We start from the raw sequence: 13,831 nt of genomic DNA, 5'->3' as shown, positions 1-13,831 counted from the left end.
TGAAACAAATTTACAAATAACAAATAAAATAGCCGAAAATATTGGCTCACAGATAAAACATATAAAATCTAACAAAAATTTCACAAATAGGTCTTGGTAACTTTAACGAGGTCTTACTGGTGAGGATTTCAAAAGGGGAGTGACTGTCTTTTTCTAGGCCTTTTGGCTAGAACCTTTTCTCTGAAAATCTCTGTGTAATTAATTTGCATGGAAATTTGCCATTGGTAGGATGATTATGACGTAGGCATGACGTCAGTGGCAAGCAGTAAAATATAATTCCTTTAATTACAATAATAATTTGATTTGGATAATCCTTTAAACTACTTAATTCTCTAGATAGAGTTCCTCTATACAGTGTACATGCACTAGCATATATGAAAAGGCAGGTTTGTTGTCTGATAACAGATTAACATATGATGTTTTCAAACAATCACCCTTTTGGTGCTATTTCTATGCAATATGATTGGCTTAGACTTGCCAAAGAGATTCATTCACCATGTGGTTCAGTTGAAACAATAATTAATAATTTAATATTCCTATACAATTTTTTGTTATGTTCGAAACTGCTACAATTAATTTCTGCTGCTCTTATCAGTAATATAATGTTCATGCTATGACCTAGTTAGTTACAATAATACTTGATATTATAATACAATTTCTTGAATAATAAATAATTTCAACAATAATACATATATTTTATTTCTTATTCGAAATTCTTGGTCCTTTATCGATAGTTCTTGATTTTAGAAATAATATTACAGCTTGCATGAAATCCTGGCATGACATTTTACAATATATTGAATCAGTCAGCTGTGTTTGAGCTACTCCAAAACATCTGATCAATAGTAAACAAAGTGTAACCTCAAAATTCAGTGAGCAATTCATGAACGATTCGTACTCAATTTGCAAAATAATTATAATTTTATTAAATAATTCTCTAGAAAAATGTGTAGTACAGAACAGTACTTTTATCTGATACTCAGTTGTTGATAAGGAAGCTTTATCGCTCGGTCGCTAACTATTCCTTTAGCATATTCTTTCATTTTATAAGGGCAATTTCAATTTTTCTGTTTGATTCTCTCTTTTCATGAGATTTATTTAAAAGTTTCATCACAGTACGTTGGCATGTTTGTAGATTAGCTTTTGATGATTACAGCTTGGCTCTGCTCTCGGTTTCATTCATAACAGGTAATATTGTCATCGTCAATACACGCCAATCAGTCATTGGCCGTTTCAACACTTACCGATTTCTCGTCACGGTACCGGTTTCTTTTTTCCGATGTCCGAAGGGCTAATTGGGGTGACATATTGACAATGAGATCTGTTAAACAATGAGATCTTATAAACGTTATAACTACTGTACAAGCTCTACTGTTCACAGAACTACTAGCTACAAGTATTCAACTACAGAAGTCGGAAATAGACATTTCATTTTACTTATGGTAGACACCCACCCTTATCTATCTACTTCACGTCTATGAATATAACAATATCAAAGGATAGAGTTGAAAGTACAAAGGCATAGAGATGGAAATTTAGAAGTAAATGATTTGTTATAATTCAATTACCCAGGTATATTAAAACTGACTACTTTAGCATTTACCTGATTAATATTACCGCATTCATTATGTTACAAATTCAAATTTGCGTTGCGTTGCTGACACTCGGCTGCTCTCTGCACCTATTTTCTCGAATCATGCAATAACTTTAAAACATGACGTCAACAAACATGGTGACTCAACACATCTGTCTCGTTTTCAACTGACAATGGCAAACTCTCTCGATCAGCTGTTTTCAACTGACGATGAAAAACTCTCTTGATCAACTGTTTTCAACTGACGACGGAAAACTCTCTCAGTCAGCTGCTACTCGGTTGATGAATATTATTACCTGATCATTTTTAAGTTCCCTCGGTGAGTTATCCTAAAAATGAGTCCTAATTAAAATGATGATTTTCGTATCACAAACTCACTATATTTCAAACTATATACTATGTTTCAAACTTAATCGAAATCGTTAAAGCCGTTTTCGATTTCCATCAGACATACTGACAAACAGAAATGGAATACGATGATAAATACGTCTATAGTAACATCCATATGGGAACGTCTGTTATAGTAGACTGCATAAAACTAATCCGATGTTAGTTGGAAGAGCTGAGTACCTCCTCACTCCTTACCATAAACTTTGCCAATTCTTCAGGTGTACTGTATTATGAAAATATCAATATTAATTCTTACTTATAATCAGCTGCGGACGAAGTTGATCAAATCTTATTTGGCAACGTTGCATTTACCCTCATGAGACTATTTTCATACGGTCTTGTATATTTAAAATAATGTATAATATAGTGAACAACCAATTTATTTTTAAAGTAATTTATTATAATATATATGGAATGAAAAATAATTGAGAGATTATAAACTACCTAAAACAACTTGGACAACAAAATAAATAACTTAGAATATATTCTTTTAAATTGGTGCAAGTTCCACATCATCCGCCTCTTGCACAACGGCGGTATCACCAATCCTAAAACTCGCAGCCGAGGACCAACTGCTAGAATAAAATAATTATTATAATAATAATAACGAATTAGAATATCCAATGAATTATTATTATTATTATTATAAATGTATAACAAATTCCGGCCCGGGCAAGATATGTTTCTCATACCAGTCCCGTGTTTCGGTTGGACACGTTAAACTGCCAGTCCCAGCTGCCTGGAAACAGTCGTTAGGTCATGTCAGAGGCCTTGAAATTGATCAATCCTGAAGGGGGACAGTGTAAAGGGGGTCCTAAGCCCCCCTCAAGGATCAGATAAATAATGAAAATGCGGGTCTATCTACACGAATCCTTAGAGTCTCATAAAAAATTAATACTTTTTTTTAACAGCAGTAGTATAATTCCTTCTACAGTATAAACAATGTAGCAAAATTGCCTTGAAAGTATGGGTACAGAGTAATAAAGAATATATTTTTCTCTGTGGTATAGTTTGAATACAGAATGGGTACACTTATTGATCAGAGCACAATAAGTGAGTTATTGAATAAATGTCAATTTGAGAATTAACAAGTTGCAAGATGTCACAGTGAAAGCAAGACAAAGGGCACAATCAGACAATCAAATGTATGTAAAGAGTTGTTGAGAATTATGGGAACAGCTTGATGTGTCTTTAGCTTTCTAACTAAAAGTTATTTTCCAATAAGAATATTTTCCCCAATGAAATTGTCATTGTAACAGAAAAATTTATCTTTTTCCATGATTTTTTAAGAAATCTGTTTTAGTGTATTCCTACTTTAGGGCCTCTCTGTAGACCTAAATTTCTAATAAATATTCCATGATTGAATTTAATAAGTAATAATGTATAATATGTCTGTATTGATACTTCAACCACATTTATATAAAACTGGAAAAAAATGAAGCATATAATATAAAATAACATCTTCGAATGTAACGTTTATGGGGAAAAACCCAGGTCCCTCTATCCTTTGGGGGTATTCCTCCCCCCCCCCCAATACCTCTTGGTTTTTGCCCCTCCCCCTCCCTAGCAGTTTCGTGAAATGGCGCCACTAAAGTTGAATGAAATCAACTTCAATTATTGTATGGTAATTGTATGGCAAGATTACGATACTTATGAGCTCTACTTAGAAAATGGATGGTGAAACAAGATAATTGAACTGGAATGTAATAAACTGTGATATTTTTATAATTATATAAAAGTAATTAAGCCATACATTACAATCATTGAGAGAAAAACTAATAAGATGCTTATATTATCTTCTCAAATCTTGATACATTAACAATACACTACCGGTAATTCACGAGTAAATACTGATGGGGTCGATTTCAATGAACAAATTATTTAAATGAAATGGTCTATCTAATTATTTAAACGATTTAAATGAAATGGTTGTTTTCTTCTAAATATCTATACTTGAGCATTCTGTTAATTTTGAACAGAGCTCACTTTCACGGGGTTTTCTCAGATGATGAACCAATCACTGAGGAATCTCCAGCACAGATTTCAATAATCCAGGAGAGAGTCATCTAAAATTAAAACTATTAGTGCAATATTGCTAAATTATTATTGCCAATTAATAGTGTTTTCCAGAAAATTACTGATCCCATAAATGTCTGTTAATTAAATGATAAGTTATGGAGTTCCAAATATTATAATATTTTTCGCATTCTCATTTTTCTGGAGTTCGTGGTCTGCCACTTGCTTGGTTCCGTTCATATCTTACTGGGCGTTCCCAGGCTGTAAGCATTGGCTTGAGTTCCAGCCCGCTTCTGATGATCGACTGTGGAGTTCCACAAGGCTCTGTGTTGGGACCAATTTTATTCTTGGTTTACATCAACGACCCCTCCGTATCTGGGCCCCTTCAGAGGAAGTTTTACAGTGTTTGCTGATGACACGGCACTTTCTTATGGTGCATGTTCTGATGAGGATTTGTATGATCAGATGTCAAACGACCTGCACTTGATTTCCATGTGGTTCGGGTACAATAAATTAAGCCTGAATCTTGACAAAACCATTTATTTGAATTTTGGAATAGCCTCTTCTTTCTTGCTAACCCAACCTTTAAGGTTCCATCATGTGGGATGTACCAGTCGTGACTGTGACTGTGGTATCATCAATCAGTCAAAAAGTGTAAAGTATCTTGGCATTACTGTTGATGACAATTTGATGTGGAAAGGACAGATAGACGGCATGAAGAAGTACCTGCGTTGCTTACTGCATAGAATTTTCAGTTTGAAAAATATGTGTCCAACATTTGTTTTGAGAGATCTTTACTTTGCTCTTGCTCAATCTCGCCTTTCTTATGGGCTGGTCTGTTGGGGAAGTACTTATATAACTCACTTAAGGCCAGTAATGTCTCTGCAGAAGTCTCTAGTTAGAGCAATTGCTAATCAAGAGAATTTTGATTTTCTATCGTCATGCCAGGTTATGAAAATCATGCCTCTGAGGCACCTGTACGTCTTCAAGGTCCTGTCTGAATTCTATTGGTCTAGTGGGAATCAAGGGGCAACTTTGGGACGTGAAACTGGAATAATGAGAACAAGGTTCACTGATAGGTTCCCAATCCCTAGACCCAATAGCACTTTCTTTCAAAAATCTTTTTGTTTTTTGCAAGGCAGGTTTTTCAATCATGTGCCACAGGATATAGTTTATGCTAATTATCCTCTTCCTGTTTTCAAGAGAAAAATAAAAAAGGTAATTTTTGCTCTCAATATCGATGTCATTGAAAGCTGGTATCATATTCAGAGATAAGATTATTCATTTATGTGAAAAACCCTTGATAAAATGTTTTAAAATTAGCATGTAAGTCATATTGAGTTATCATGCCTTTTAGTATGTATTCAGTGAGGTTCCCTGCTAATGTTCTACTGTTGTAGAAATTCAATAGGTCTAATCATTTTTAATATCCTCAAATTTTTCAATTTTAATTGTGTAGCTCCATCTCATTTTATACTTTTTTGTAGCCTATACAGTATATTTACAAAATGTTTCATCTTAGCCTAGTATAATTAGTTATGCTCTCGTTTCATATATTATTTGCTTCTTATATTCTTTTTATTTTTGTCAATATTCTAATATTCATTATATTGTTGTTGATATGATACTCCTGTGCGCGGACGGAAAATTTATTTTCTTTGCGCTCAGTAAATTTGCCATAATTATTATGATTTAGTTTTAAATTTTTATTGTATTATTGTTTTATTTACAATCAATATTGTGTTTCCAACAGTATGTCTGTATTTGTTTTTATGGCAAATAAAGTCTATTCTATTCTATTCTATTCTATTCTATTCTATTCTATTCTATTCTATTCTATTCTTTTTTCATATTTTAAATCGCTTCATTTGGGTCACTCGTTGTTTAGTCGAATATAGTATTTAATAGTATTAAATACTCTGGCAAGTTCACTTCTGGGTCACTCGTTGTTTAGTCGAATATAGTATTTGATAGTATTTAATACACTGGCAAGTTGTATTCTCTGTGGCGGTTTGTATTCTCTGTATTACTACTCCGTATTTATTTAGAATTTCAACTATTTAACCGAAAAATTAATAGAATTGGTAGTTTTAGACGTGAGTAATAGTTGTTAGAAGTGAGTTGAAGCAGTAAGTTACCTGGATTTCCAAGTGTTTTTATCACAGTGTGTTTCGGGAGATTTGCCTATTTCTGTACAGGTTAGTTTTGCGAGTTCACTGTATTGAGAAACTGTTAAAAACTCTAAGCTGAGAAAATAGTGTGTACAAGCACAGTACTGTATTGAAGTTGTTATTGCCATCGTAAAGACTCAGTAAGCGACTTGTTGATTAGATAACATTGTGTTTCGGACTTTGTATTTTGCGACTCAGCGATCAGCTGCTTTTGGAACACCGGTAACTTTTGTTTACTTGCGTAACCTAGCAACGCTCTGCTTGCAGACCAATCAACGATCGAGACGGTAGGGTCTGCTGGCGGTTTTGTTTTGAATTGCTGTACTCTCCATTTGACGCTGTTTTTACGAAGGTTTCTGATAGTTTTTATTCTGCTTGTCTCACCAAATGTAATAATATGAACTCGGCAATAAAGCAATGCAAAACGGCAAAAGGTATTCCGGCTATATTATACAAAGGTATTAAATTTGGAAAGGACTCACACACTGTAAAAGGTGATATTACGTGGAAATGCTTGAAAAAGAACTGTACTTTTACGATAAAAACTAGTTCGGATACTTCTGTGATTCATAGTTTAACGGGTCAACATTCGCATGAAACAGTGTCATATACCGAAAATGATGCTGCTCCCAGCTTGGAACAGGAGAATGAACATTTAAAGGCGCGAATCAAAGTTTTGGAAGAACAATGGAATTAATCGGTCTATGGATCTTGATATTCGCCTCATGGAATTATCATCTTGTGAGTCGCGAATGAATGATAAAACTGAAAATGTGGATAATTTCACACATTTTCCACTTATAGATCGATTGAGCCAGTTTCTTAGAACGGAACTCCTTTCTGATGCGGACATTGACTGTTTTTGTAGTTATTTAATTGATTCGTTTCCAGGAAATTATGTGGTCTTACCAGCAGTAACAGCAATGATTATCAATGACGCGGAAGCTGATTTATCATTCTTAAGAAATAATGTAAAAGAAAATAATTTCACTGCTTTCGTGATAAATGACGGTCGGCAGGAAGAAGCAAATGACGGCTCAATGAACAAATGTAATGAGAGATTTTCCATGTCTCTGATAAGAAGAGTTATAGTTTGTTTAAAACTTCTTCATACTTCGCCTGGAGGGGCGAACTAAGGTTGGTGGGAGCTGACAAACCAGTTCAGCCAATTGGAACGGGAATAGAACCACGCGGTAGTCATGGCAACAGGCATAGATGCCAGATTGTTTCACCCACACGCACAGTATCGCACACGTGCATTCTGAACCATAACTTCGCCAGAGAAGGTATGCTCTGCTTTTGTCTTGCGTATGTCAACACTCAGTGTTCTGCGTAAAATAATCACTATTATTAGATTTATAGAGTTGTGAGTGTGTCTTTTGATTGTACAGTGTGCGTGAGTGTGTTTTTTTAAATATAAGTTACAACTAAAATTTTTAAAGTGTACAATCATTTTATTGTGTATTCAATATATTTATCCGTGATGGAAAGTGGAGAAGCTAGGAGAAAGAGAGGTCACTCTAGTGTTCAGCCAGCTAAAACACCTCCTTATTCTAAAATCGGCCAAGGAACTGCTCTACGAAGTCAAACACGTGAACTTGTAGTGATAATTCTAAGCATATTTTTATCTGGGAGAGTTTTAATATTGTTGGGCTGAAATGTGTTTTAAATTATATCAAATTCCAGTGACTATTTTGGATTATTTTTGTTTTGTTTTGTATAAACTTGATTATAATACTCTTAAAATCCTACAAAATCATGCCAAAAACAAAACGCAGGTTGATGGTTATAGATTAGTTTTTTGTATTGTTTCATGATCACCTCAGAAGCCATTGAATTGTCAACGTATAATCAATGGTGTACAAGCATGACAAGAAAGGAGCTACAATGAGTTGGCTGGCGCCGATGCGACCCCTGCCTGTTGAGCAGTTAATAGGGCAGTTGGATTCATCTGCTGGGGGGCTCTTGGCCTTTGCATGTTGTGTACTTCTCCACAACAATTGTGTAATTTCTGCAAAACATTTTCTATAGGTTTTTAAAAATCTTTCTCAGAATAGCCAACAAGCTGCAGATTTTAAAATCAGAATGATATAGCTCACGAGCGAGTACTTCAGCCCAGGGTCTCACTAGTTTTTATAGTAAGTTCATAGAAGCACGGAATAAAGAAGTGCTTATTGCTCATTACTTAGCATTACTTACTTAATTAGCATTAGCAAATGCATTTTTTTATTACATTTCATCTCTTGACTCACAAACTATTACTTATTAATCTCTTCATTACTCCGTGGTTGAAGGGAAATACTCACATATTATGTGAGACGTCTTATTAAGACGTCTCACAGACGTATAGGCCTACTTCAGCTATGAATATTATTTATACTCATTAAAGTCAAAATAAGTAATGCCGACTATGTAGGCTCATATTGTGTCCCTTTGTGTTTTGTAAATCAGTTAATTCTTCATCACAGACACACTTTTTCTCTATGTATTTAACACGACATGCAGTCAAAATTTATCTTTTGACTGCATGTCGTGTTAAATACATAGAGAAAAAGTGTTTTAATACATCGCAGCTCGGAATGGATCAAGGAACCATCATCATTATTATAGAGTTTTCTTGTACCCAAAATTGATTTGATGGAAAGTACCTACTGACCGCCTCTTCTTTCCCCGTCTGTAGGCTTATAAGAGAGTACTCATTATTCTAACTCGTGAATGACCGTGTAAATACGGCAACACCGCGGCAGCTGCATCCCACCTTTTCGCTACTCACCGTATCCCTCCAAGTACGAAGTAAATTAAAACACACTATAGCTCAATCCTAACCTACAAGAAGATAATTACCCTTCCATGTCCTCAACAGACTAATAACTACGATTGCGGTGTTTTTGCAATGTATTTTTTGGAAGAAGTATTTAAATATAGGAAAATGTGTAGTTCAACCTGTCTCGAGGATGGTCTCTCTCTTAATACAAACTTTGATGCTACGGTATATAGGTGGAAGATTCTGTGTAAAGTTTGTAATTTTCTAAAACCCAAGTCTTGTGATTTGTTAGTCTCTAATGATTCTCCATGCAGTAAGAACATATCATATCCTAGCTCTAAACAGATAACGATTTCCAAGACTAGTGATATTTCTCTGGGAACTAAACTTAAAAAGTCAGCTAGCATGAAACCATTAAAAAACGTAGTCAGAATCTTTGGCGACAGTCATGGTCGTGATTCAGTAGATAATTTGAATAGATCTGAACTTGAAAAGACAACTAGTGGTTTTATCATGCCAAGTGCCAAATTCAACCCCATAGTAAATAATATTAAGAGTGGTACTAGAGATCTATCCAATAATGATCATGTGGTCATTGTTGGAGGAGCAAATGATGTATACTGTAATCAAGCTGGTAGTTTTCTAAAAAGCATGCTTTCTCTACTTCAGGTGCTAAATTTTACAAATGTATTAATTTCTACAATACCAATAAGATATGATTTACCGGAGTGGTCATGTGTTAACGAAGAGATTAGAAAAACTAACAGTAGAATAAAACAGTATCGTGGAAGGATGCAAAATGTTAAGGTAATAGATCTTACTGATCTTAAAAGAGAGCATTTTACTAGGCATGGGCTACACCTGAACTGGAGAGGCAAGAAGAGGATGACTGATAAAATCAAAACAATATTAGATGAAAAGGGTAATAATACAGTTATCGAGCTTCAATATGACCTGAGTCATCGGGGAAACTAATTAGTGGTCCTGTTCATATAGGTAGAAACACAACGATCCTAGAATATACTGGAAAACAGGACCGTAGCTCTGATTTGAAGGTTTGCGCTCTAAATAATATTCAATCTCTGAGAAATAAGTTACTTGAACTTGAGACTATTTTGAGTCGTAAAGAGTTTGATGTCATTTGCTTGAGTGAGCACTGGTTACGTGAGGAAGAGATTAATTTTTATGTCCCTCAAAACTTCAAACTAGCTGGTTTTTACTGTCGACCGACTCCATATGGTGGTTCTTTAATATTTGTGAGAGAAGGAATTGATTTTAATATTATTGACATTACCTCTTACTGTTATGAGGGTTCTTGTGAGGCAACAGCTGTTAGGATTGGTAGATTAAATACTCTAGTAATTAGTATTTACCGCACTCCTGGCTCCCGTTTCAGAGATTTTATGGTTAATTTGGAACAATTACTGGAATATGTAACAAGTAAGGTAAATGGCTTTAAATTCTTGATACTAGCAGGTGATCTAAACGTAGACATTCTTAAAAATTTTGAACCAGACACACAAGAATTTTTGAATTTATTGAGATCTTTCAACCTTTACTGTACGAATTACTCTCCAACTAGGTATGAGTCATGTCTTGATAATGTAATTACAAATATATCTGCGGATTATTTTAGAGTAACGCTTTTAGAACAAGGTTTAATATCTGACCATTCTGGTGTTTGTGTTTCGTTTGATCTAGAAAGAAAGTCATCTTCAAAAATCTCTAATGAATGTAATAAATTAAATAGAGACATGACTATAAGACTTCTTACCAAGAAAAGATTGCTACATTTGAGAAAGTCTGTTATAAATATTTGTTGGGAGAAAATTTATAAATCTGACAATAATGTTTATATGGCAGTTAATAGTTTCTTAAATATCATAGTTGAATCCTTAAATCGCTCCTGCCCTAGAGTCTTGGTGAAAAATAAAAGTAAAAAACAATCCTCTTCAAAATGGCTCTCACCTGAACTGGAAAAATTACACATTCTATTATTGATTTCTTACAGTAGATTCAAGAATACACTTAGTGAATATGATAAAGAAGTCTATAAAAATATAAGAAAGCACTACCGATTCAAGTTGAAACAAGCGAAAATAAAGGTAAATAGTGAATTTATTGCAAATGCTAATAATAGGTGTAAGGCTGCTTGGTCAATAGTAAAGAGAGAATCTAATCTCATGCCTGCTTGTAAAAAACCAATACCAATCTCTCCAAATGTATTGAATGAGCTCTTTGTTAATGTACCAACAAGAAGGTTGGATGATAGACAGGACCAAATTGATACGTCATTTCAAAATTTTCTGATTAATGCTCCAAAGCCTTCACACAATTTTAAACTTAAGACAATTGATAAGTTAACCGTTAAATCCATTGTTAATAGAATGAGTAATTCTCGTAGTGAGGATGTGTTTGGAATGTCTAATTACTTGATCAAAGAAATAATTGACTCAACCTTGCTTCCTCTAACATATATTATAAATTTTATTATTGTCATGGGCTACTTTCCGGATTGTTTGAAAGTGTCCAGTGTTACACCTGTTTTGAAAAAAGGAGATCCAAAAAATCCTGAAAATTACAGACCAATTGCTCTTGTGCCTATCATCAGTAAAATAATAGAATTTTGTCTGCTAATGCAACTCTATGAATATTTTATTTTCAATGGCTTATTATATCCCCATCAATATGGCTTTAGACCAGGTCACTCTACAATAGACGCTGTTGAGAAAATTGTAGACTTTGTACATCAATGTTTTGAAAATAAATGTGCAGTAGGGGCAACCCTATTAGACCTTAGCAGAGCATTTGAGAGAGTTTCACATGTGATTCTCTTCAAAAAACTGGAACATTATGGTATAGTAGATAGAGAGTTAAAGCTATTGAAAGGTTATTTGGTTGGCAGAAAACAAATGGTAAAGTGTGCAGGTAAATGCTCTGATGTATTGAACATAAATACAGGTGTACCTCAAGGATCGGTCCTTGGGCCTTTCCTTCTTCTGGTTTTCGTAAATGATTTCAGTTTCAATATACCAGGTCTTTCTGTATTGTATGCTGATGACACCTCAATAATCCAATCAGATGCTGAAATCGAAAAACTTCAGGATAAACTTGACATTTCCTTGAATCAGGCAAAATCATGGTATTTATCTAATGACCTAGAATTAAATGAGCAGAAAACAGAGAAAATGACATTTACATTAGGGCATACTCTGAACCACAATAATCTTAAGCCTGTCAAATTACTAGGTTTAATATTGGATGGTAAACTCTGTTGGGAGGAACATGTGAATAGTCTCTGTAAAAAACTTTCAAGGGTAACATACCTCCTCAAGAGATTAAATAGTTCTGTTAATCTGCAAGTATTGTTGATGACCTACCACGGACTTTTCCATTCTCATCTTAGTTATGGGATAAGAATGTGGGGCAATTGCCCAACACATAAAAAGTTTTCATATGGCAGAAAAGGGCAGTTAGAGCTATTTTGAACCTTTCCCCAAGAGAAACTTGCAAGCCTCACTTCATCAAACTGGGTATACTGACTCTGCCATCTCTATATATATATATATTCCAATTTGATAAGTGTAAAGAAGAATTCTAACAACTTTCACAAACATAATGAATATCATGCTTACAATACTAGGAATAGGGAAAAAATTATGAAACCAAATCTCAGATTGAGTAAGAGCATGAAAAGCTACCCCTATTTACAGTTGTTATTTTACAATAAACTACCAATTGAAGTTAAGAACCTGCCTCAAGAAAAATTTAAAGTTGCCATTTCACAAATGCTAAAAGAAAAGGCTTACTACTCTACTGAAGAGTTTTTAATTGATAGCATATAACGTTTTCTACTTAGAATAAAAATGTAACTTACATTGTAAGAATAGTATTGTGATTACTATGTTATGACTTTATATAGTAGTACTAGTTGTAGTGTTAGTCTTTGTGTTTCTCTTTTAATATATTACGAATTGCTATTTATCTATATGCTGTGTAAATGTAATGTTTCGAAATATTTTGCTATACCTACTGATGTTATTGAAAATGTTCATTCAAGTTTTATTAAGAATAAGATGTTGACGAAAAATGTATTTATGCTAGTGACTTACATCATGTAATCTTGAACTTTTGACGAGGCCTGAAATGTACTGTACAAATGTATTTTATTGGTCAATAAAACAAATTTATTTATTTTTATTTATTAAGTCTCAAACAAAAAGAGACATGTCGAGATGCCATCCGTCATCTGGGCATCATGACGGTGACCAACATCTACATCATGGAAGTCATCACCCATGTTAGCCGACTAAATTCCCCAGAGAGGCACAGATGTTCATAAATACGTCACTCGGCAGGCAGACAACTATGTATTCCCAAGGCACAGGACTGCAATCTTCGAAGAGAAACCTTCATACGTGGGCAGAAAACTGTGGAATCACCTACGGGAGAAGATAAAGAGGCTGGATTGTGTGACATTGAAAAGAAGACTAAGTGAATTTCTGAAAGGAAGGCCCATGTACGAACTATGTGAATTTCTTGAAACAGGAGACACAGACTGGCAGTGAACAAAATATATAATTGTAAATACAAATAATTCAAATATATATAATTATATATATATTTTTTTTTATTCTTGAAAACAATTGCTATTCTTGAAGAATATGTAATAAAGAATTTTGACTATTGACTATTGACTATTATTCAGGTATATATCTATCACATATCATATATTCTGTTGTTCAACGAACTTGACCTGTAAAAAGATTCGAAGAGTGCGTGTTCAAAATTTGAAGCTGATCGATCAACTCTTTATAAAGTTATTGTAGTGCATTCAAACATACAAGTAAACCCACAGACTGGCAACAACTTTGAACTTGAGTAAAAAGTAAGCCC

The 13,831-nt window shown here is 34.1% G+C and overlaps 1 protein-coding gene across 1 annotated transcript; it reads left to right on the top strand.

Moving 5' to 3' along the window:
* Positions 1 to 7,215: 7,215 nt before the first annotated feature.
* Positions 7,216 to 10,000, top strand: LOC120354342. Its single transcript, XM_039441340.1, has 2 exons — positions 7,216 to 7,259; positions 8,984 to 10,000. The coding sequence occupies exons 1-2, from the start codon at positions 7,239 to 7,241 to the stop codon at positions 9,908 to 9,910; spliced, it is 948 nt and encodes a 315-aa protein (XP_039297274.1). The 5' UTR covers positions 7,216 to 7,238; the 3' UTR covers positions 9,911 to 10,000.
* Positions 10,001 to 13,831: the final 3,831 nt, after the last annotated feature.

Source organism: Nilaparvata lugens, chromosome X (genome assembly GCF_014356525.2).
Source record: "Nilaparvata lugens isolate BPH chromosome X, ASM1435652v1, whole genome shotgun sequence".
NCBI lineage: Eukaryota > Metazoa > Arthropoda > Insecta > Hemiptera > Delphacidae > Nilaparvata > Nilaparvata lugens.
The sequence above is the reverse complement of the archived record's forward strand: the minus strand, read 5'-3'. Positions and strand labels throughout refer to the sequence as shown.

Excerpts from the sequence above, each read along its gene's own strand:
- LOC120354342 (XM_039441340.1), top strand. The coding sequence starts at position 7,239 with ATGTCTCTGATAAGAAGAGTT. Across the intron at positions 7,260-8,983 it reads TGTCTCTGATAAGAAGAGTT|AGCTCAATCCTAACCTACAA; the intron begins ATAGTTTGTTTA and ends AAAACACACTAT.